The 24401-nt window shown below is 39.8% G+C and overlaps 2 protein-coding genes across 7 annotated transcripts in view; one reads left to right on the forward strand and one right to left on the reverse strand.

Moving 5' to 3' along the window:
• Nucleotides 1-310: 310 nt before the first annotated feature.
• The window catches only part of LOC116313970 (protein inscuteable homolog), a 55094-nt gene continuing 31003 nt past the window's right edge, over nt 311-24401 (reverse strand). For all 6 annotated transcript variants that reach the window (XM_039615440.1, XM_031731831.2, XM_031731832.2 and 3 more), the window contains 9 exons: nt 24257-24380; nt 22908-23021; nt 9181-9306; nt 5184-5355; nt 4732-4910; nt 4489-4555; nt 2982-3137; nt 1948-2024; nt 311-1008 (listed from right to left, as the gene is read on the reverse strand). In XM_039615440.1, coding sequence (XP_039471374.1) covers nt 880-1008; nt 1948-2024; nt 2982-3137; nt 4489-4555; nt 4732-4910; nt 5184-5355; nt 9181-9306; nt 22908-23021; nt 24257-24380 — 1144 coding nt within the window. In that variant the 3' untranslated portion in view covers nt 311-879. The remainder of the gene's footprint in view (nt 1009-1947; nt 2025-2981; nt 3138-4488; nt 4556-4731; nt 4911-5183; nt 5356-9180; nt 9307-22907; nt 23022-24256; nt 24381-24401) is intronic.
• On the forward strand, nt 14664-17934 carry LOC120441211. The gene is made up of 2 exons (XM_039615439.1): nt 14664-16921; nt 16982-17934. The coding sequence occupies exons 1-2, from the start codon at nt 14941-14943 to the stop codon at nt 17581-17583; spliced, it is 2583 nt and encodes an 860-aa protein (XP_039471373.1). The 5' UTR covers nt 14664-14940; the 3' UTR covers nt 17584-17934.

The following is a 24401-nucleotide window of genomic DNA, read 5'->3' on the forward strand; positions in this document are numbered from 1 at the left end:
ACAAATCAGCAACAGGATGGCTCAAAAGGGAATGGCTCAAGGTCTTGCAGTGACCCAAAGTCCAGACCTCGACCCAAATGAAATACTGTGGGGGGGACCTTAAGAGAGCTGTGTATAAATAAATGCCTATAGACCAAAACTCCTCCACAATGATTTGACAGACCGATAAGGTCATATTTCAATCATCTTTTAAGTTATTGCTGCTAGAGTTGTTTCCTATTAAATTAAGCTATTAAATTATGGGGTTGCTTAGTTTACGTACTTAGAAAAACAGTCTTTTGACTGTAACAAAAGCAAACAAAAACATGCAAACAGTGGTAATAATTTACTTGTGAATGGTTATTTTAAAAAATGGTTGCTCACTGAAAAAGTTTATTATTTTAAACAGTTGAGAAAAGATTAACCAGAACTCAATCTCAGTTCTTAAATGCTAAACATTTCAGATTGACAGTTTTCCTTTGATAGAGTCAAAAAGCTTCGGAAACAATATCAACATGTAAGAAAAAAAATTGCACAGTGGTAACATTTAAAGCATTTCATTGCATTTTTTTTCAAACAGTTTCACCTACTTATACAAACACTTACTGTTATGATTAATGAAATAATGAAATTCTCTGTGGAATTACATGAAATAATGACCCACTTTTTCCTAAAACAGCGTACATGTTTGTTGCATTTAATCTGAAAATTGAGTTGCACTATGCAACACATTTATACACATTTACTAATATATGTTCTCTGCATCTATTCAGCTATTTCCTATTAACTGAACAAGAAATTTAGACTGTAGTCATGAAATAGATACACTCCTTCAGAACACGTGTGTTTTTGTACTGACAATGAGAGTTCTTGACTCTCAGTGATTCGGTGTGCAGGGGATCATACAAAGCTCTCCTCCATGTTGGAACACAGCAGGAAAGAGTCAACTAGACGTGGTTTGATCAGCTGCTGGTGGTCGGCTGCCTCGATGCTGTCTGGACAGCCTGCTGCCAGCCTCCTCAAAGCAGCCTGAAGACACAGACACAGTAAGCGTGTTAGCAAACACAAGTACCACACAGACATTCATGTTATCATATCTCATCATTGTACTGCACACATACAGTAAATATGCAATCATGCATCCTTTGGTTATCAGCAAGAAACTGTAATGAAAATACCAAATTCAGTCCTATAACCTTTACTGGGCCAGGAGTTCTTTAAAATCACCCTGTTTTTTGTTTTTTTCCCCAGTGTCTCGCTTTGTTTGAAGAGCGTACAAGTTTTACACATGATGCCTCGAATCCATTCAGCCACGAGAGCCTCCGACATTTATGTTGAAAATTACAAATGATCTGTGAAAGCTTGGCGTCTTTTGAAGGTAAAACTTCAACATCTACAAACGCGCTACTTAACCCTTGGCTAAAAGGATAAGATGGAATCGCATTAATTTGAATAGACTGACGAGTGTGGTTACAGTAAAGAAGAAGGCATTTCTCAGCGCAGCGAGGCAGCCCAATTAAGCTCCTGACCATTATGTGCTTCAAATCCCCTCATCAGCCCCAAGATCTGGTCTCAATAATTATGGTCAGAATGAGAGAATGATAATGTATGAGCAGAGATATTATTCATGATATGTACATATTTAAACACGCAGCGTCTGAAATGGTACGAACCGGTCAGCTTTCTCAACGTGGCTTAGAGAGGATAAGGTTGATATATTTTTAGCTTTTTAAAAATTACCTTGTAAATGTAATTAAATAGGACAATATTTGGAGCACTGATGTTGTGGGCTTGTGGTATAATGCGCTTACTTTTACTGCTGAATACATATAGTATATCAGGAGTCACATTTAAATAGGCAGTTTGTGAGTTTGAATGATATATTTGTATTCAGTACACAGAATAATTTACACATATGTAAAGGTCTGCATGCGCACACACATATAAAAACACACGGTTTACACCTACCAGGCAAGCGACCAGCACAGAGTCACTGTTATTTCTCTCAGTAGGGGAGCGACACAGTTCAATAAGGCGAGGAACAGCTAAAGACAACAGAGGAACATTTCAGTTAGCAGCTTGTCCCACTCTTTGATGTCAAACAGCGCAACTGTAGCTGAGTGTTGTAGACTTCTGGGTAAAAGTCTTTTTTAGTATTCTGTGATCAATAAATTGAGTACCACCCCTTTAAAAAAGAAGAGAGATTCTGTCACTCTGTCCCTTCTGATAGACTATGAAACATGTAAATTTCCAAACGTCAGATTTTCCAATTCAAATTAAAGGATTCAGAAAAATTAGCTTTCCATGAGACAAAGAGGACTACAGAATAACATACCTACAATCAACACTCTTAAAATATTTCCCTCTGGTCTATCAGACATTTTTTAAAGAGGATTGATAATGAGGATTTGATATCCAACTAATATCTTTATGTGGCCAAAATCATTTTTACTTATGTCAGTCAAAACCAGCTGGTCATCTGATCGGTGGTGGCTTTACTTTGCAATATAAACCTCTTTGAGAAAACTGTTGTGAAATGGCGCAATGTAAAATAGATTTCATTGAATTGGATAAATGCATATGTTTGTATTAAGATGTTTGCAAAAATATAGGGAAAAACAAAACACACAAAAAAAACAGACAATTTTTTTTTAAAAGCTACAAAACTGATAAAACGGAAACAAAATACTTTCATTTTCCTACTGTCTGTCTGTGACCCTCTAGTGGCCACAGACAGACTTACAGCACATAGTTCATATACATATATGTATATATATATATATCTGTGTGTGTGTGTGTTTTATATATTAGTTTACTTATGCAAGATGTGTGGATTGTACGTGTGTGTCTTTTGGAACATTTAACAATTATTTTATTAAATACACATATCACCTTGTACAAAATGCATTTCATTTACAAAGTTTTTTGTACATTTTGTACAGTGTGATATTTAATAAGTAAGATAATTGTTAATTGTTCCAAAAGACACAAAAGCTTACTACCTTTAAGCTGGATAGCTGTTTGGGCCACATCAGGGTCTCTGCTCAGTCGGGCCAGTGTGACGGCAGCTTTCTGCTGGACACGCTCACAGGCAGCGCCCTCTGATGGACTGGAAGAGGATGGTTTTTCTCCCAGCAACAGTAGCAGTCTTTCTATACCTTGAATATATAATATTCAGTACAGGTTAGCTAGGTAGGAAAATAACACACAGGAACCAGCAAAATGTAAAATGTAATATAAGAGCAGGAACAAAACAACACAACACATTTAGAAAGACTTGAGAGTTTCCAGACAAAAAGTTACACAAGAGTCAAGGTTTCAAGTGAAAAGAAAGAAGCAAAACTTTCTACACATGCCTGTGAGAAATGATATAGAAAAAGTGCAGTTAGAAACAGTTAGTATAATAAAGAAAAAAATTACACAAGGCGGTCAGTCAGCCCTTCAGCCGGTTATTGTTAAATAATGTTATTCAAAATTATTCTGTAAAATAACCCCAAGTTATAAGGCTAACACCCTAAGGGCAACTGTATAAATCAAAGGACAAAACTTATAAGGTGACATTGAGACATAATAAATCATCAATCAGTCAATCAGTTTAGCTACTTAATATATGTTAAAATGTTTTGCAACAAAAAAAAATCAGATTATGAAAAATAAAATCAAACTGGTCTTAGTGGGCACAGGAACAGACTGATACTGTCAACATTTTGATAGAGTGATGCTGAGACAGTGACTCAGACACATTGTGAAAGCACACATACCCATCTATCTCATTCTTTTATAGTATAAGAAGCATGGAGCCAGTGGAATATGTTAAACAGAAAAAGGAAATGAAGTTGGAAAAAATACAAATGGAATGATGAAAGGATTACAGAAGGATACAAAACATTATTAGGGACTGTAACATCGAGTCCTTTTACTGAACCTCTACCTAACTCTATAAAATAAAAAATACCTCTATATTAAAAAAAAAGATTTTTATGCTCAATGTCTGATGTTTTCAGCTCTTCTAAGCTAGTTCACAGACATTAAAGTGATGCTGCCCTCCTGAGGAATAGAAAAGAATTACACTGAAGCATCTCACTTTTACTTTCATCTAATCAGCAGTTTGATAGTTTCCACTACTATTAATTTAATTTAAAGTTTTATCTTCATTTCGGAGGTCACAATGGAGTATTAGGTTTAAAGGAGTTCCTAATATTTGAACCCTCTTAGGTACAAGAGGTGGGCGAAACAAATGTGTAGGAATGCTCCAGTCCTGTACAACAACACTACCCACCAGTATAAATTATCACCTTTTTGAAAACATTAGCAAAAACTGAAAATGTAGAGGCTTCATAAAGGAGAGTTTATTTCAGAGTTGCTGTAATAGCGGGCATTAGATTTTACAGGTGTACCTAATGAAGAGGCCTGTGAGTGTATTACCTTCATTAAACTGCAGTGTAGCCAGGAAAAAATCCCAAATATGGGTAAAAAGGAATAAAAAGCCATAGTTAGAAAACAGACTACCTTGTTCTTGCAGGACTTCAGATGCGCACTGCTCTAAGACGGACAGGTTTGCCAAGATCGTCACCACCTACGATTTAAACAAAAATGAAATGATTAAAGGTCTGGCAAAGAACTAGAGTGAGAGCACTGCTTAAAAACAGGTTGATTTTTACATTATTGTTAGTAATAGTGTAATTATATTGTATGTTTGCTTTTATGTGGCACTTAGGGTAAGAGAAACATTGCATACATGGAAACGTGTACCTGGTCTTTGGAGTAGGGTGTGTCAACTCTCTGACGGTCTTTGCAGGCCTGAAGTAAGATGTGGATGGCATTAAGCTGCAGGAGGATCTCACAGGCCATGCTGTCAAAGAAGGTGATATTGGCCAAGGCAGCCGACGCCAGGAGGAACACTTCACCACAGGACGCGGTCTCACACAACTCTGAGAAAAAAAAAAAAGACGTAACTTACCAAACTGCAGGGGTTTTAATAATACACCGTAACATCCAAAATGCAAGTAAAGCAAACCACAAAATATACGGCTGACCCCCTCTCTTTCACTTGTTTAGAGTTTTATAGAGGTTTAAAAGAAATTCAGTAAGGTAGTAAAGTTTAGCCTGGTGCTAAAACAATCATAATTTTCTATGAAATAAAAACAACTTTTTCCTCCTATAAATGTGGTCAGGGTGAGATCATCACCACTGCGTCCACTCACTGATGAGCGCCGTGACAATGTCGTGCATGCTCTCCAGGAAGCTGGCGAGGTGCTGAGTGGATGTGTGGTGAGGCGAAGTGATCTGAGCTACAACAGCTGCCGCTTCAGCTCTGGCTGCCTCCACGCTGCTTTCATCAGTCAAGATGTCTGCCAGGCACAGGATCCCGTCCACCTATTAGACATACAGCAGGGAGTGTTTTACTGCTGCAGTGGAAACACGCGGTCATATTCTTTTCATACTCATTTATTTGTCTTATTTCTTTTATTCCAAAATTGTGCGCAAACAGAAATATAGCTGCTCGGAGAATGGGGAAACTATGTACATGTACTTCATTTCACTGTGAGACAAGAGGTTTTAACTGATGGCTTATCGTCACATGATATACAGTGGCCCGAGTCATCGTTGGTCTCACATGTTAGCACTGTTAATCTTGATCAAACAGCTTAGACTAACAAAATGTAAACGATGTGGACTGCATTGTCACTTCATTACTAATATTTCATTAAAGATTCTATTTAATAGAATTTGTTTCAGGATCAGGCACTGGCAAAACAAGACAGATGTAAGGAAAACTTAAACATGTTCAATCCTGAATGTGGTTGTTTAAGCACATTTCTGATTCCTAAGCTGAACAACTTCAACTAACAACACATTTGCAGTGGCTGTCCAGACGGACAGTGACGTTTCCATGGTATCAGCTTGACTAAAGCCAGCACCTCTGCCCATAAAGCCATCAATATTTTAAAAACACCACTTCCTTTTAATGGCCAACTACTAGAGTTAATGTGCCGCTGAGAAACTTGTATATCTGACTGGCATCGACCCAGAGCGTGTGCATCATCGGTGAGGAAGTGAGGGAGGAACTCAGAGTTATAGGAGAGAAGGAAGTACTCATCCCTATAAACAAAACTTTTCTTGTGGGCATGAGGTCATGTATTGATTTAATGTGTGCTCTAATGAATTTGTGTTTGCTTATTTGTTTGTACGTGGCTGTAAGACTGTAGAGGTCCGAGGAAATAAAGGAGTAGAACAGGTTTTTATCCACTTGGGGGCAGTGTTGATCAGTTCATGCAAACATTGCTACTGATGTTATCGGCTACTCCGCAAATCTCTGCAGTAGTTTTGATCAAGTTTTTCATATCTGTAAGAGCTGGAAGTCAGAAGATACTGTGAAAAAAGTCAGAACTACAAGTTAAAAGTTTTAATCATACTTGAATTTATGCATGGGAAAAATGCAGTATTCTAGACATCAGCTACTTTAGAGTTTGCAGTCATTTTTCAATCACAGCTATTATTGCCATTTACAATAAGAAAAAAAATTTGCTCGCCGTCACCAAGCCGTCACGCCTGAAAACAGTTCACACAAGTTTGCAGACGCACATCTCGAGAGGAGCACTCAGCCAGCCACACCTGTCAGTCATATCTGCTGACGAGCATCAACGCACCAAGCTTCACAGGGCAATTCCCTATTTTTGTCTCTGTGGACGTCAGCAGCACTGTGCCAGCGCGGCCCACTGACGTGGAACAATCTACTCTCTACACCTCCGTTCATCGACTGCTCCCCTGTCCCCTCTTCCCTAACTCCTCCTCCTCGCTAAAATAGGATGATCCCCAGCTCCTCGTCTATCAGACCAGAGGATGTGTCTCATTTATCATCAGGATCAATGACAAATAAATTTACTAGGAATACTAAAAAAACAGTTTAAGACACCTGCTCACAGTTTGAAGTTTTTCTGTGGTAGATCCCTGCTGTGACTGAGATCACGGAAAGGACACACTGTAGAACAGAGAGAATTTCATAAAGTCTTGGTGCTGCATGAATAGCCCACTTGGCACAGAAGCGAAAGCTGCACTTCAGTACCATGACACTTCTGTCTGGATGAAATTTCTGGAGTGTGCTAAATCTCCCGGTACAACCCTACACACTGAAAAGATTCTTTACCATCAATAAAGATGAAGGAATACTTTTGAGTAAAATGCAACTGAAATAAAAGTGTTATTTATTGAAATAACTCATCACTAAGGAAATATGCTTGGTATAAATAAACGTATACCAATCAAGTAAATTTCATTTTACCAAATTCCATTAAGTTTAACACTTTATATGGTACCTATGTAAAAGAATTACATGGAACATTTGTATGTAATCAGATTAGTTAAAGTCAGCATTTTGGGTATAAAATATTTTCCGAGTGTGGCCACTGCTTATTGAACTCTTATTTGAAATTTTACAAGTGTGGGCTGAAACCTTCACTTTAAGTCAGTTAAATATCGCACTGACCCATGCTCTCTGCCCACTATGTGAAGCTGTTCCTTTTCTTTGTTCATTGAGCATATCTTTTCTGAATCAATAAGCAACCATGCCTTTCCTGAATTCACCTGGAAATGTTATGATTACATAATGATCCGGCTGGGGATAAAACTAAGAAGTATAGCCACCAGTGAGCACTGCAGGTGCGTTATGGGCCCTTCTTTGATCCTTCAATGGTGACAGTTGTGTATCTCAAGCCTGAGTGAATCGCCAGTGAGCGGTTGGTAGCGTAGACTTGCCTGACAGCTTTTCCCCCTGGAAGAGGCTGCTAATCTGGGGCGGACTTTGGTTCCCATTAAAGAGTTTTCATGCTCGGATGATTCATGCTGTCCCAGCTGCTCTATATGTGAACAGACACCATTGTGGCATCATTATTCACTGCAATCAGGTTATATTTGTCTTTCTGTAAACGCTGATCCCACACAGGTGCGTCTGTTGTTTATTTTGGTTGAATTCTCCATAGAGAATGAACAAAGATGGCTGTATCGTTAGTTTTTCCTCTGCCTGTCTCATATTATTTCCTACAGACACAGACACACACACACACACACACACACACACACACACACACACACACACACACACACACACACACACACAAGCACATTCATGAGTTATATTTTGGTCTGTTCACTATATAATTTTTCCAGAAGAGCAAAACATGTACCTCACTTCTGTACCTACCTCACCTACGCAATATAGCATTTCCTCAGCTTTAAATTACACAGCAGTGTTTAATAGTAGGTCCTCGGCTCTGAGGTAACTGGACCTAGTGAGCTCATTCATGAAAATTTAATCAAGTAAATAAGAAAAGTGCGCAGCTCAGCTACCGCTGTTGAAAGTTTACTCCCTAAAAATACAGGCAGTTGTTCAGGAGTCAGAAATGGACTTGTGAAGAATGTAAAGCTGCCACATGAATATCAATTATTTACTGTGAGACACAATGCTGTTGCTGTTAAATTTGGAACTGACTGACAGCTTCCACATTTCATTTTGCAATCGAGTCTGAGAGCAGCCGAATGTAGAAACCAGCAGCAGTATGTTTATACTCTTTACCTGTGGGGAGTCTCAAATATGGCCCGGCAGTAATGAGCAACATTTTTAGGGAATGTAATTTTAATTACCGCTTAAACACTAGGACCATCAGCAGCATGAAGCATTGACTATATATATATGTACTCTGTTCTTGCCCCTTCATGATTACGCACTTTGTTTATATGTACCTGAGCCTCTTTTTCACCTGTGAAAATAAACTATAACCTTCCAGTCATAACACCGGAAACATGGCTCATTCTGGCTAAAATATGAGCTGCTGGGAAGAGGAACAATCAAGCGTCTCACCTACAACTTCAGCCAAACATAATCTGGCTGGACTGGAGCTACTCACGGTTTTTACTGGATTTATTTTATTGACTTACTTTTACTCCAGACTGATGTCATCTCTCATTCCCCTTTTATCTTAAATACGTACATGTACCTGTTTTTGTTCATTACATGAAAGTCTGGAAATAGTGCCTTGCGCACTGTTATTCTTCCCCACTTTATTTGATTTGTTCCATCTAACCACAAACTAATGACAAATTTCCTTTGGGGCCACCTTTACTTATTCACAGTTTATCTGTAAATCGCTGTGCACCCTTATACACATACATGTGTACCTGAGTATGTAAGTCGGAGAACTTTACCTTGTCCAGTTGGTTAATGCCTTCCTCCACACAGCAGATGGAGGCCACTGTTCTTAAAGCGTGTGCGTACAGATCTCTAAAGCGGTCCTGTCTGCAGATCTTAAACAGGGCTACCACAGCTCCTTCCTGTAGGAAAAGAAAACGTGTCATTTTAATATTTAAGCCTAAGGAGAAAAGTGCACACTTGTATCAGTAATGTGCACTCATATTATTCAGTGCCACATTCAGGTCCCACAATAGCATCATCTGTTTTGCGAGTCTTGATCAGGGGAACAAGCTAAAGCTGCTAAGTCATTGTAAAAAAGAACTTTAAAAAATGTGATACATTTATAAAACCAATGTTTCACAAATGCTTTGTGAAAGCTGCAAAACAAGAATAGCAATATAAACAATAAAAACTGTTTATCTAGACTCATGTGAGACAGTATGATCATTATGATTATTAATCATTATCATCCATCCATCCATTCTCTTCCGCTTATTCAATTCAGGGTTGGGGAGCTGGAGCCCATCCCAGCTGTCTTAGGGCGAAAGGCGGGGTAGACCCTGGACAGGGTGGCAGTCTGACGCAGGGCTTAAACACTATCACTTGGTTTATTTCTGCTAAGTGAAAATGCAGAAGCTGTTCACATGACGGCTGGGATAAACTTTATATTTCAACAAGACAATCCTAATTCTGGTTAATTCTAGGCTAAATGTGTGCTGTTATTTAATAGACAGTTGATTCAAAACAAGGACCCCAGTGCTAACCATCACGCTACCATGTCTTTCCCTAATCTTATCCTTTCTTTTGCTTAAAGTCTGTCCTGAGTTTCTAAATTTGTCAATGGGACACTTTACTATTTTTCAAAGCATTAGTGAATGTGGGACAAAAATTGGTAAAAGACTCATTTAGAGTCCAACTTGAAACTTTCACAGGCCTGACATTAGTTTGCTCAACGCCAAATTATTCAGGATGCATCATTGTCAGCTCTTGCCTTGAAGCACACATTACTGTGCAAAACAATGGATCAAATTACTTCTTGCTAGACTGTGTTATGAGAGCCAACTATCCCTACACATTTAAGCCAACAGCAGCATACTGGTTTTAAAGAGTCCAAGAGACCCGGAATGACCGATGGACTTGGCCAGCTTCATTCAGTGAGCCTGCCAACCACAGAACCTATCAAATAGCTCACACAATCTATCATGTCAGGTTAAAACAGCCAAAATATATATATTTCATGAATAGAAAACACTGAAGGGAAAAAAAGATGATTTGCTAGCCATAATAACTGAGCATTTTCTGTTGCGTATGCTTGGTGTAAACAAACAAAAACAGATCCTCCTGTATTGGCTGCATGTCCACTTTAAAGGACCCCTTTGACAAAAAACACTTGCAGGTATTGAATTCTATTCACTGTGCAGATAGCTAGAATTACCTGGAGGAAGATGAAGCCTGTAACTACCACCATTATCCTAATAAGGCAATTATACTGGGCTGGCATGTCTCATATGCTGCTAAGGCCATGCTGCCAGGGCTTGGAGTGGTTAATCATCCTGCCCTCCAGCCTGACCGCTACTTCCCCGCTTGCTGCCTACGCTGTATTGGACCACCATACCTGGAAGAACTACCAATACTGACGGACAGTTTTCAGTAAACCCTCTAAAACACTGAGAGGCTTACATGCTGATTCCAAATGCCTGGGTGGTGCTGGAGAGCCTGTTGATCCTGTTACTTCACTGTGACGCAAATCTCACTTAAAATTGATGTTCAAAACGAGTCTGTGGCGATGAAAGATTGAACACCGAGCATTAGTTCTTTGGTTTAAATTATTTAAAGCTAGCTTTATTTATTTTTATTTTTTTAAAAACATTTGATGTCCAGAAGTATTTAACCAACCGAATTATGTCTTCAGTGACATTTTGTATTTATACACAAATTTCGCTCAAGGCCATTGCAGTAAAAAAATATGATTTAATCTGCAGTCATTTATATTTGGCAGTATGGTCCAGGAACTTCCTACATTTCTATTAGCACACAAAGCTTTAGGATGGGAGAGCAATATCAAGACTCCCAGTGCCACAGCCAGCATCAGAAATACATTTTATTATGTATAAGTATTAAGGGTTTTTACCTATTATCATGTACAATATAAAGCACCTTGAGGTGACTGTTGTGTGTTGGATTTGCTGCTATATAAATAAAACTGAACTCAATTGAAGTCAGATGCAGCTTGGAAAGGAGGAGCTGGGGTGCAGGTGGGTTGCAAAGCGACTTACAGAGACAGCAGCAACTGTAGTTAAACTAAATCAGCTTAGATGGCGTGCCCTTTATGACATTTTCCCATAGGATGTGTGCCATTGGCTGATGCCTAGATCAGCTGTTATGAGATGTTGTAAATGTACCCTTTGTTTAAGCTTCAGCTATATTTAAACTGTATCTCCTGCATCATCTTGCCAAAAATATAATCTACCTTAAATTAACTGAATGTAATATGTGTATTGTAGGGCAGCAGGTTTAATAAAACTGAAAACTATATTTCTTAATTTTTTTAATACTAGCACCTACTTACAAAAATGCACAATACTGTAGGCCTTAGTCTTGTTTCAAGCAAAGTACCATAACTGGATGAAGATTCATAGTTCTGTGATCTTACTTAATATACTGTAAAAAAAAAAAAAGAAGAAAAAAAATAGAAATGGTAGAAATGGCTCAGAGGAACAGACTACAGAGATTTGTTCAGACAATCTTCACTCTCTGGTGGAAGCACCTTTCTATTATTTCATCCCCACAGACTTTTCTTTTCACAGATTATTAGGCTTGTTGGCTTGTTTCTTTCCTCTGACAAACAACTTGCACTTGTTGCTTCCACTGACTTCATCCCCATCTCTTAAATTAAGCCCACAGAACACATTTGTTCTCACACTCACGCATGTTGGTTCTTGTTGCAATAACATCAAGTGAAACCTGACTACTCACTGGAAAATGCTTCTTTATCTGTGTGTTTGCATGTATAACCCTACACGGTGTATAATTTATTTCCATCTTATAACTTCCTGAGTTGTGCTCTCTGGTCTTGTTTTGCTTGTTAACACCAAACATGCAGCAACAGGCAGTTTTCAGCAGGGTTTGTTAAAAAAAAGGAAAAGAAGAAGAAATAAATAAAGAAAGAAATATAGAGACTTTGTGATTTAAGGGATGAGAAAGATGAAAATGAAGGGAGACTGGCAGGTGTCTTTCAGCCATCTGATCCTAAAAGGGGCGTCAAATTAGAGAGCATCGTGGGATCTACAGTATTTCTAGGCCCTCTTTCTACCCACAGAGCTTTGATGACACACTGGCTCTCACCAGACCTGAGTTATTGCCATTTCATGCTCTACACGCCCTGCAGTTTACAGCTATCAGAGCAAGGACAATATGACAGGTCTGCCAACATGGACAAATTTAGATCGAAATCTATCATGACAGTAGGTAAACACCGAGGACGCAAACTCCCTTGCACATCATGACACAGTCACTCTCCAGCATTCCAGCTGCTATTTGATTTATGGTGTGGCACATGGCTCAGTATTAAAGCTGACATGAAACACTACATTTATAACGGCTAACTTACACCATGGAGTCTTACTCTGACACAGCGCACCTGACTCAAACAGGTTCTCCTCCATACAGTCCTCATTTATAAAGTGCTCTAGAAACCCAAACATTACACCCAAACATTTCCAGTTTGAGTGCAGCTAGCAAAGAATGAAAAACTTGTTGCCTTAAAGACAGAAAGTAAAAGTGGACGGTGTATCCTTTTCTTTTTTTAACATAAAAGCCATTGTTGTAGCCAAAGGGATTACAAAACTGACCTCTTTAGGCTTCTTTTCAGTTTTAATTGCCTTTTTTTCCACTGAGTTATCAGTGCTGTCAGTTAGCTAAGTCTGACATCATTAGCTATTTCCGGGTCCAAACTCTGCTTCAGGTCCCAAAGTCAAACAAATACTGCGCCATCACTGAGAATTACAAACTGATTAACAAACTGATCTTTCATCCTTAATAAAATGATCAGTGTGGCTGCTCTACCAGGTGTCACAATTAAGTTTAAAATCCAGGCATCCATGAAAACAGAATTTATGAAATTTAACGGAGTTAGAAGTTAGCAGGAAGTTAGCTCGCCAGTTTCCACCTAAATATGATATACCATGTTCTGACTGAGAGATTTCTGAAAAAATTAAAACGTACAGCTCTGCTATCACTTCTGACAGAAATGAAGACAGAAAACTAAACAGTAGTGACTTTTGTAGGGTTACTGAAGTTGGACTAGCTGATGTGCTACGTGGTCGCTAGCGACCCAGCTATGTTAGCATAATGTAAACACAGTGAAGCTGGAGGATGAACGCTAACTTTATTCCACTCAATAAAAGTTAATACGCGGATTCCCGATGGTTACACAATTGCATGGCAGGATGCTGTAAACAGACCAAGTCAGGAGAACAACTGAGATAATCCATCCACAATACGAGGTTAGTCATTAATATACTGCTGCATGAGCTGGGCTGTAGTTATATCGTAAGGTTTTAAAAACTGAGCTTTAAACTGAATAGTGGTAATAAAAACCAAGAGAGGCCAACAATGATCGCTGCCTTTTTTAGGGGCTTGTTCAGATTAAATAGAACAAGATACAAAGCATTAAAACATGTTAAAAACACAACAGCCTTAAAAAACGCAGAGTAGTTTGAACCCAGAAGCAGGGTTCATCACCTCATCACTTAAACCCCACATCCGGCCTCAAACCAGGATGTTAGCATTTTCTCGTGCACGCTAGCTGTGTCCCAAAACGTCGGCTGCATCCTTCGGAGGACCCGGCCTTCGTGGTCTACGTGGGCCAGGTCCTTCGAAGACCGAGAAGGCCGGAAGTGCGAGGCTGTGAAATGGGACGGTCTAGCCTTCAGATTTGCGTCACCGCTGTGTCGGTGGAGTTTAATAAACTCGGCCGTCTGCTCCTTGCCATCTAAAATATAACAGGACACTGGCGTAAATTCTCGACCGTCTCACACTTCGGTTTAATCAGTTTTCTGTTTGACGTTTATTCAGCTGTGTGAAAATCCCGGAAGAACCGACCCGATGGATTAATAAAGTTTTATTTAATCTAATAACTTTGATCTCAGCCAAACCGATTTACTCCGGAACAAATAAAACACCGAAAAAATGCAAACAATTACATTTTTAAGTTATCCGAGTGACTTATATATCATGTTTAACCTGAGTAGCGAAAGAGCGGGGGTCTGAAAACGATGAAGCCGGGAGTCTGCTGCTCTCGCCGGCTCGAGCGACCAATTGAACCCCCCAGCTTGCTATCGAGCGGTTGGGTAACAGACGTCTCCGAAAACGTCGGCACACTTTTGCAAATATGCGATGTCTTGATAAACCAAGCGGATATTTGAAGTTTACACAGCTACTTTCTCGCCTGAAAATATGTTAAAAGTTTATTTTGTGACCCAGAAAGATTAATAAGACTAATTTTAAAACTTAGTAGCGGCCGCCATTGTTGGTAGCTGAAATTTGGCTGGGTCGCGCTATGAATTCTGGGATATAGTGGGCCAACTCAAATCTGCTGTTGCGCAGCTGTGAGCGCGCACTAGGGGCTTTTATCCGTGTGCGCGTGCGTTTCTGACGTCACTGGCAGATCAAAGGAATTTGCTTTTGCTTTGATCCGTCAGCCACGTGACAGGCAGCCAAAACCCATAAATAGGGGCTCTCACACAGAAAAATTACTGCTCATCTGTTTGCAAATGTTCAACAGTCGGCGTCCTCCAAAACAAGAAAATTCTCCCGCTGTTCTCTCAAACCCGGAAAATCAAATGTGTGATACAACCATGTCAACACGCAGCGAAAATGAAAATTCGATTGTGGTCACACCAGACCAGATCATGCCACCTATAAACAGGTGCTTTGAAAGGCTCAATGCACTTCAGTGGGTCATGATAGAAAATGGCACATACGACTCGGAGACCGTAGCGGTGCTCGCTGATATGATTTGTGAAATCATTCAGATCGCCTCTAACAGAATCCTCAAAATTGCCCTTCCTGTTACTCAGGATCGCATGACGAAGGAAGATCCAGAGCCTTTAGATGCAGGGAAAATAATCCCGTCCCTCGGAGACTCGATCTCAGCCGCCATCGCCAGCTCGCTTAATGTCCCGAAACAGCGACATGAGAGCGCTGACGAGCTGACACGGATGGTTGAGGAAGAGATCTCCGAAAAGGTCAGCTCAACAGTTGAACTCATTACAAAAAGCCCCGATCTCCCGCAAGACCCCGCCGTTTATGTTAGCGGGAAATGTAGTAATATTAAAAAGCTGCACCGCATGGTTTGTCACGCTGCCTCGTTCCTTAAAATACATATACGTAAGCTGCGCTCCCGGTGCGTGTCAAGCGGGTCTGATTCCGGTACAGAAAGTACGGATTCAAAGATATCAGTGCAATCAGCAATCGCAGAGATTTCTGCGATTCTGTCATCAAGCAGCTCAGATGGAGAGATGACAGAAAAAGATAAAGATGAGGATGAGGAAAAAACTGAGCTCCCAGACGAATCAGCTCTAACAGAACAAGACAAAATAAAAACAACTGCAGAGAGCCAAAGTATCCGAGCTCCAACGCCAGTAGAAGTGGTTGCAGCTGACATCGTAAATGAGATACTTGGGAACATGAATTCAAGCAGTGAAGAGCCCTGTGAGAGCTGTAGCTTACCCAAACCTGCCTTTAATGCAGGATTAATCATCAACAAGGTGAGAGACTTCTTCTCTAGATGTTTGCCATCCACCTCACACTCAGGGCTCAAAGCACGCAAACACCGCTTTTCCATGTTTGCGAAAAAACAGTTTGAAAAAATGAAAAAAGAGCTGAGACAAGTAATAAAGACAAACAGGAAATTTTTTGTTTGTCTACAAAACATTTGCAAGTTCCACAAGTATGAAACAGTGGACTCCGATGAAAGTAGCCTCCCAGGGTCAGTCCCAGAAACTCGTCCCCAGAGTAAAGAGGCTCATCGAGCCCCTTCCCGAAACACGCTGCTTCGTTACATACGTTCTTCTCCAGCCGACTTTGACACCATTAGGTCAGACGTTAATCAGTTGTTTGACAAATTAACAAAGAAGGAAGAACTCTTCATCATCCATAAAACATTGGACAACTTCAGAAATAGTGGGGCAACCAGAGATTTTACTGTGGAGTTGACGGGAAAAGTATTTGATCTACTTATGACGGATCGACTGTATCAAATCCCTGAACCTCTAATGGGTAGATCCCTCTCAGATACAGTCATCTCCAGGACTCCACAACCAGCACATGGCTCAAAGCGTCCCTTTTCTGCTGAAGTCCTCTATGTCCTCGTAGAAGACGCAGTAGAAAAGTTTTTACAAAAGCTTTTACTCTGGGTGGAGAACGAAGACAAAAATCAAATGATTGAGGACAAGGTTTCTGAGGTGATGGAAGGCATCCAGAACTTTATTAAAAGAACAAGGACGCCGACAAAGGAAACAAGCACAGATTCAGATGGCAGTGGAAGAGAATCTGTTTCATCACCTCAAACACCAAAATATGGGAGCATTTCCCCAGAAAAATCCTCTGTGGTACCTGATCAGCCTGTAACACCAAGACCTTGGAGCATTTCCCCAGAAAGATCCTCTGTGGTACTTGATCAGCCTGTAACACCAAGACCTTGGAGCATTTCCCCAGAAAAATCCTCTGTGGTACTTGATCAGCCTGTAACACCAAGACCTTGGAGCATTTCCCCAGAAAGATCCTCTGTGGTACTTGATCAGCCTGTAACACCAAGACCTTGGAGCATTTCCCCAGAAAGATCCTCTCCTGCACCCGATCAAACAACTCAAACACCAAAACCTGGGAGCATTTCTCCGCAAAAATGCTCTGCTAGCATTTCACGCTCTCTCAAGGATTCCTCTGACATGTCAGAGATGCGTTCTGTGTCAGTGTCATCTTCTGATGCTGAGAAAATTTCCGATGACCTCGCTTTTTTCCTCATGATGAGAGTCATCAAAAAATCTAAATCTAAGGCCAAACCGTTTGTGTCTCTGTCAGAAGAAGTAGAGACGGTCATCAACCGTCTGAGAGATCTGATACAGCCTGAACTAAGCAGCACAGAGTCTGCCACAAGTCTGACAAATAACAAGAAAAAGTTAATCAAGAAACTAGCCAAATGCCTCATCAAGGAGTTTGGCTCCCCAGACAATGTCTTAAAGGCTGCGATAGCAAATGATTCGTCTTTTGATGAGGCTCTGATAAGGCATCTAAAAATCCGCCTTGGAGTCATCCCCAGTCCTCCCAAAAAGTCCAAAATTTCCAGGTTGTTTTCAGCTGTGGGAAAAGCTCTGCGAAAACCCTTTAGGTGGTTCACTAAAGCCAGAGATGATTAAAATGACCATTCTGGCTTTTCCCCACTGCCCTGCTTCTTTTAAAATCTTGAAGCAGAATGTTAGCACCAAATCCAAATTTTAACAACTGTAGTTCGCGCCATCTCGTCTCCTTTTTGATTTCCATCCCCCCCAACCGGTCGCAGCGGATGGCCGCCCCTTCTGAGCCCGGTTCCGTTGGAAGTTTCTTCCTGTTAAAGGGAGTTTTTCTTCCCCACAGTCGCCTAGTGCTTGCTCAGAGGGGGATCATTTGATTGTTGGGGTTCTCTGTAGTACTGTAGGGTTTTGACCTTACAGTACACACAGGGAGGAGACTTTGTGATTTGACGCTTGATTTTTAAAATATCTAATTTGGCATGAAATAAAAAAAATCTCAATCAAAAATACATTCCAACTTTGTTTGTGTTTTTCTTCTGTTGTCAAATATGTAGAAAGTGTTGCACATGATTTTAGTCATTTTGCATCAATATGTATACATATTGATGCAAAATGACTAAAATCATGTTGGCTGTATGTGTCTGTTTGTGATCATGCTGCATCTATTTTTGTCTGATTTGTGTCTTAGTTTAGTCAATTTACATCTATTTTGTGGCCCAAATGTGTGGATCCTGTTTGACATTGCTATGTTTTGTCTTAATGCTTCACTTTGGTTGTTGATGTTTGTGCTCATTTTGATTCTAGATGTAGACCTGCCATCTGAAAATTAGCACCTAGCTCACTTGGAACATTTTGTTTTAGTCCAGGGGTTAACACATTTTTTTATTTCAAAAAGGGAAATACCTCGGTTACTTTGCTACTGACCAAATAAATGATGATGATGACATATACAGACAATGATGTAAGCTCTATGTGCAGGCAAGTACTGTTTAACACAAATTCAGCTTTTGTTCACTTGCAGTTTAAGTGATTTTGTTTATTTATGTTTGTTGCATACTGTTATATACTGCCCCCTTGTGATCAGGATACCTAAAGGGGGTAGTGCCAGTCAGATGTTTGTAGCTGTGGGTGTTTGGACTTTTAAAGCACTTTTAAGAAAGTTAATGTTCACTTTTAGAGAACGACTGGATGGCTCTAGTAACAGTGTAATTTTAGCACCCACAGATCCGACAGTGAGTGGTTCCTGTTACTCATGCAGTCTGGGGAAGCACCGGTTGAAATGTTTGTGTATTTATTGATTTCTTTTAAGTCACTGTGTATTTTATGTATATTATGGTTTATAAGTTTATAAGTCCTGTCAACCCTGTGCTGAGAGGGCTGTGCTCATCCATCCGTCCTGTTCTAATAAAGCCAAATTTCAGGAATACCTTCTTTAGATCTGTTCAGTTTTATTAATGTAGCACCACTTAAACAGTCAACAAATCTGGACTCAAATGATGTTATATTGTAAGGTAAAGACCCCCAAAAGTTCAAAAATGTTCACACCAATGTGAATTGCATTCAGTTCATTGATGAAGTGAATGCAATGTCAGTACTCAAAGGTGAGTGGCTATAACTGACTACATGTGTGTACTGTATCATGAGTGGACAGACATGGATGTAAACCACAACTTAACTGTTTGGCTGAGGCAGTAATTCTAACTTAGAGGTGCTCTGGATATTATTAAATGTGAACATATTGTTAAATATCACACTTTTTCGTTGTCAAGTGTTTGAAACACTTTGGAGCCACTTGAATGAATGTATATAAAGGCATTTAAATGAGGACAAACTGATTTCAAGGAAATAAAAATGTGCAAATTTGAAAGTTTGTGAATGATTTTGTGTATCAGCTGTTTAGTCGTTCTGTGGCGAGATGGATGCTGTCATTGTCACGGTTCTGGGTCACTTTGACCCAGCATTTTCAGTTTCTTCTGTTTTGGTATTCTTCTGTATTATGATTTATGTTTTGATTCTTTAGTTGTGCTGTTTTGATTATTATTATTCTAGGTTTCAGTTTGGTCCGGGTTATGAGTTCTTAGGTTTTGTTCTTGTGCCCTCGTGTTTAGTGTAGGTCTAGTTCAGTGTCAAGTCTACGTCTTTGTGATTTGTTTCTTGTTTCCTGTTTTACTTTAAAGGTCCATGTCTTATGTCAGTGTATTCAGTTTTACTTCCCCCTGTCTCGTTAGCCATAATTTCTCCCAGCTGTGTCTCCCTCCTGCTTCCTATTCCCTGATTACTCCACTGTGTATTTCAGACCGTTCTCACGCCCGAGGCGTAACATCCCGACGTTTTGTCACGTCCTGCGGCGTTCCTGAGGAACGCGAAAGGTGACCTTCTGCGTTCTGATGGTACGCGCCGGGTTATGGCTGAATTCCAGTGGAATGACGGTCCTGTGGTAATATACGTTCCAGCCATGTATTCCAGCCCTAAACCTAACCTTATCCCTAACCCTAACCTTAACCAGCACAGAAATGACATGAAATAGTGTAAATAGACAGGATTAGCAGCAACCAACCAATATACCTAGTGACGTCACGTTCTATACTGGTACAAGATGGCGCTTTAAATGCTCTAAAAACGTCAACTTTAAACACTTCTTGAATCCAGCTTCGCAGACACTGCTAAATCCATGACAACTGCTCTTTTTGCCTGGCTGCTGAATGTTGTTACTGTATTGGTTGATGTGTTTTATTCCTAAGACATGCAGAAAATATAAATATGAAAAATGCAAATGACCATAAAAAGGTAGACATGTATAACTATGGTTCATCTCTGAAAGACCAAAGAAAAGAAAATAGTTTGAATTTGATGGATTAAAGAATAAATTATGCTTTTAGATGAATATGTTGGGCAATATGTTGGGCAAACAAATTTTGTTTGTTTTGTCATTTTGAGTGGGTCGCGAGCTAAAGGCAGGCATGAATAGTGTTCAGCGATAATTTGTATGATTTGTTCTGATCTGTTTGGTATGACAGATGTGTGCAGTCAGCCGTCCCAAATCAGCCATGATGGCGTGAATACTCAGGGTCTGATAAGCTGTCAATTACAGAGAAGTGCTTTGGAAAAACATCACCTACAAGGATTTAAAATCACAAGAGAAAAAAATACTTAACATGTTTTGAAATAATGGGTTATTAAAATCAGGGCATGAGAGTTGATAGACTTCACAATATTTTGTTGACACATATTTTTTAATCTTTTCAATTTAAACCATTCGCTTTTTTAAAAACCCTGCTCACGTGTAGGTTTAATAAAATATCTGCAAGTTGAGGAAACGCGCAGTTACATGTGATTTACTTACTGTACTGAACACTGTACATTTTATTTATAGCTTCTATAATCAACTTAAAATATTAAAATTGATCAAATGATTTTCTGTGTGTCAAAGTCATTTTTCACTCATAGTGAAAAACCCACAGTGATTTACTGGTTGGCTGTGCTGACCCTGTAGGTCCAGCACTTTAAGTACTGGTACTTATAAAGTGTTTTTTTTTACTCTAACTGCACTCAAAGCACTTTTGACTACAAATGTCATTCACCCAGTCACACGCTCATGCAGGCACTTTTTTCTGTACCTAAGTGCTTTGTCTAATATTTGCACACACTCACGCTCTGATGGACACATCAGAGGCAACTCGGGTTCATTGTCTTGCCCAAGGATACTTCAACATGCAGACTGGATCCACCAGCCTTCTGATTATTAGAATGCCTGCTCTAAGTCCTGAGCCACAACCGCTCCCACTGTGTAGTCAAGTCATTTGTGTAATCATGGGTTGGGTCACAGGACCTCCATTAAAGGCTAGACTCCACCCCTGCACCACATCAGATTTTACAACCCGATTATTTACTTTATATTATGTGTGATGTGATTTTTCCATGACAAATCTTAGAGTACGACACTTGACATAACAAGAACAACCATCAACAACCAATAACTAAGCAAAACCAGCAAATATCCACTCCTGTTGTCATGTAAATTACAAGATATCATTATCACACTATTTCCTCTTTGAAGGTACCTCACTGCCTCAAGCTGTATGATAGCTACAATGATTTTTAACATTATGGGAGTCCACCCATCTGTTTCTTTAACCTTTTTATCTAACACACTAAAATCAGCCCATCAACAAAGACTGGCATAGAGATGAAGAGGGTGGAAATATCAGGTCCCCACCCAGACATTTAAATGGCTAATTGCTGTTATTCAGTGCGCGAGTGAAGTCAGCAGTAGTGGAAAATTTGTAATGAGCAAAATGTTCAAATATGAGCTGATGTTATGCATCAAAGGGGTGTGTGAGAAAGTGTAATAGACAGATAGCTGAAAGCTAATTATTTGCTGTGGTTGGTTTCAGGATTCCTCTGAGATGGTTCGTCCAGCTCTGCTACACACCAAGTTAAGAACATAGACTGTATTAAAAGGATGGATGTAGCCACTGTGACATCATCCTTTGGTTTGTAAAACCCAGTTCTGAAGCATTGAGATTGGTGTTTGGAGGGGAGTGGAGTGCTAAGTTATTATTTAATGATCACTAAGCTTAATTAGCAAATTGCATAAATAGACTACATGCGATCCTTGCACAGACAAAAATATGTGCCATACTGCAAAAATAACATACTGCAAAAATAATACTGGTCCTTGAGCACTGAAACAGGAGCACAGACTTCCTTGACAGGCTGTTGGTATAATTAAGCACAAAGCAAGCCACATATTCAGATAATTTATGTGGAAGTGAAGTGAAGATGACCTGTAACCTGTCACTTAAGGCGACCTCATCTTTAAACTAGATATAAATGGTTGACAATGTACCACTGTATGAGTGCTATTAAGGCTCTGTTAGCTTTTTAGAGTACCACACTGTAAACATTAATTTGTTTCTGCAAAGCTCAACGATATCCATGGGGACTGACTTGCTTTTGGAAACAGCCTCATTTTTACATGGTCTTACTTTCTTAGCCCTGGAGCTTGCTACTTGGTTAAAAAAGCGAGAGTGGATTAAAAGGTAAAGACACCTGAGCAACCTGAATGTGTAATCAATACTTACGGCTAATGAGAGCTGACAGTATTGATCTTACAATCTGGCTGCAAAGAGCGTGTATGTGTGTGTATGAGCGGGCCATCAGGAAGTGTCTTATCAAAAGCATCCTGAAAGCGGTCAGCTAACTAATGGCCAATACAGACTTGCTGTCCAGTCTCTCTTTTCTTATCTCACAGTGAAATAGCTTTATAGAGGCATGTATAATAAGATAGCCGGCAATCGCAGGTCTGCTGGTTAGAATGACAAACACTGGTATAGGTGGACTTTCCACAGGAGCGAATAAAAGGAAGCAAGGTCCCAGTTGTAAAGTGAATCTGCTCTCTAAATGCAGTAAGAAGGATAGCATAGAGTCTATTTTTATGTCCCGAGTACCTTGGCAATGATGCTGCAGAGCTGAGGTCCATCCTGGGTTAGGGACAGCAGGTTGCTAATGGCACTACCAATGGTATGAAGGCTGTCTGATGATTCAATCTGCTTGATCAGAACCTGCAAGGAAATTGAAATCTTTGTCATTGTATTCACAAATCAACACATTTCAAATCATCACTTTTGATGACATGATGCAAAAATCTGTTTCTAGTGGCTCATTAATACTGTTATGGTGTCAGCTGTGTCATCTTATTTCGATACAACCACTGGATAGCACAAACATGACAGACATTTCTAAGTCTATTTCTACATGTGTGCAACAATCAAGGGGCAATTTCTCCCCTTCTTATCTGACCCACGCGTGGAGTGTAACTTTATATGTGTGTGCTTGGATCCAAAATATTACTATACACAGTATCTGTTTTAACGGCATCACAGTCGGTGTTGCTTAAAGTGGGACAGAGAACAGTAGACTGCATATGTAGGATTGACTGATTGGTTGATTGACATAATATTTCTGGCAACTTTTCTTGTTGCCCCTAACTCTCTGTCTAGAAAAAAAGAACTAAGAGTAGCCAGGAGTATCTGCAGGACCATGATTAAAGGCACTTGTTGCAATTACCCTCTGCAAAATTTAAATGAAAGCCTTGACCACCAGGTGGAAGCATTTTACCAGTGGGTAGGTATGTGTAAGCTACTTTAATCAATATTTTTTTCCATTTGTATTTTAAATTGTATGAAAGTGTAAGCCTGTTAGTTCTCTTTAATTCTTCTAGTTATACAAAAATGATTTATCTATGTGACAGTGTAAAGATGATATCCTAATCGGGGACTATTTAGGGTTTTGTTTTGCTTTGGTTCTTTTCCTCTCAGCCTTTCTTACTCTTAGGTGAAGATGGGCAGGTTCTGCTGTGGGACTCCGCCTGCTGGCGGTGCCTACCGATTTCCCACGCTTCAACAAACACACCTTTTAGGATTCACTCATTTCCAGCCAGTACTTAAGGACCAGCTCAGGCTCACATTCTTCTCCAGATTATTGTTGAAAGTAGCCGTGGTGATCAGGCTCCTCGTGCTAACTATAAGTCACAAACTATGTATGTTCCTTGTGGAAATCTTGGTCTTCCCCATTGCCAAAAGTCTCTTCTTTCTTTTGATCACTCCATAACAACATACTTTGCTAAATTCAACCCTGAGACTGTTTGGCTCTTTCTTCAGAGTTAAATTATTTACACCACTGATTATAACACTCTTATAAATTAGGCAAAGCAACACCTCAACCTATAAGCAAAATTATAAACACATAACACTGCAGAGCACACGATGAAATATACGCAAATACAGAAACTACATACCCGGATCTCATTGGCTAAAGCCATGTCAATCATGTTGCTGAATGAGTCACTGACATCTGTAAGGATCTCATGGATGGCCTCCCTCATGGATTTCAGGAAGAATTCATCGTCAGTGTGAAGGCACCTGTGGGTGCAAATCAAATGT

Source organism: Oreochromis aureus, linkage group 7 (genome assembly GCF_013358895.1).
Source record: "Oreochromis aureus strain Israel breed Guangdong linkage group 7, ZZ_aureus, whole genome shotgun sequence".
Classification (NCBI taxonomy): domain Eukaryota; kingdom Metazoa; phylum Chordata; class Actinopteri; order Cichliformes; family Cichlidae; genus Oreochromis; species Oreochromis aureus.

Excerpts from the sequence above, each read along its gene's own strand:
- LOC120441211 (XM_039615439.1), top strand. The coding sequence starts at position 14,941 with ATGTTCAACAGTCGGCGTCCTCCAAAACAAGAAAATTCTCCCGCTGTT. Across the intron at positions 16,922-16,981 it reads ACTTGATCAGCCTGTAACAC|CAAGACCTTGGAGCATTTCC; the intron begins CAAGACCTTGGA and ends AGCCTGTAACAC.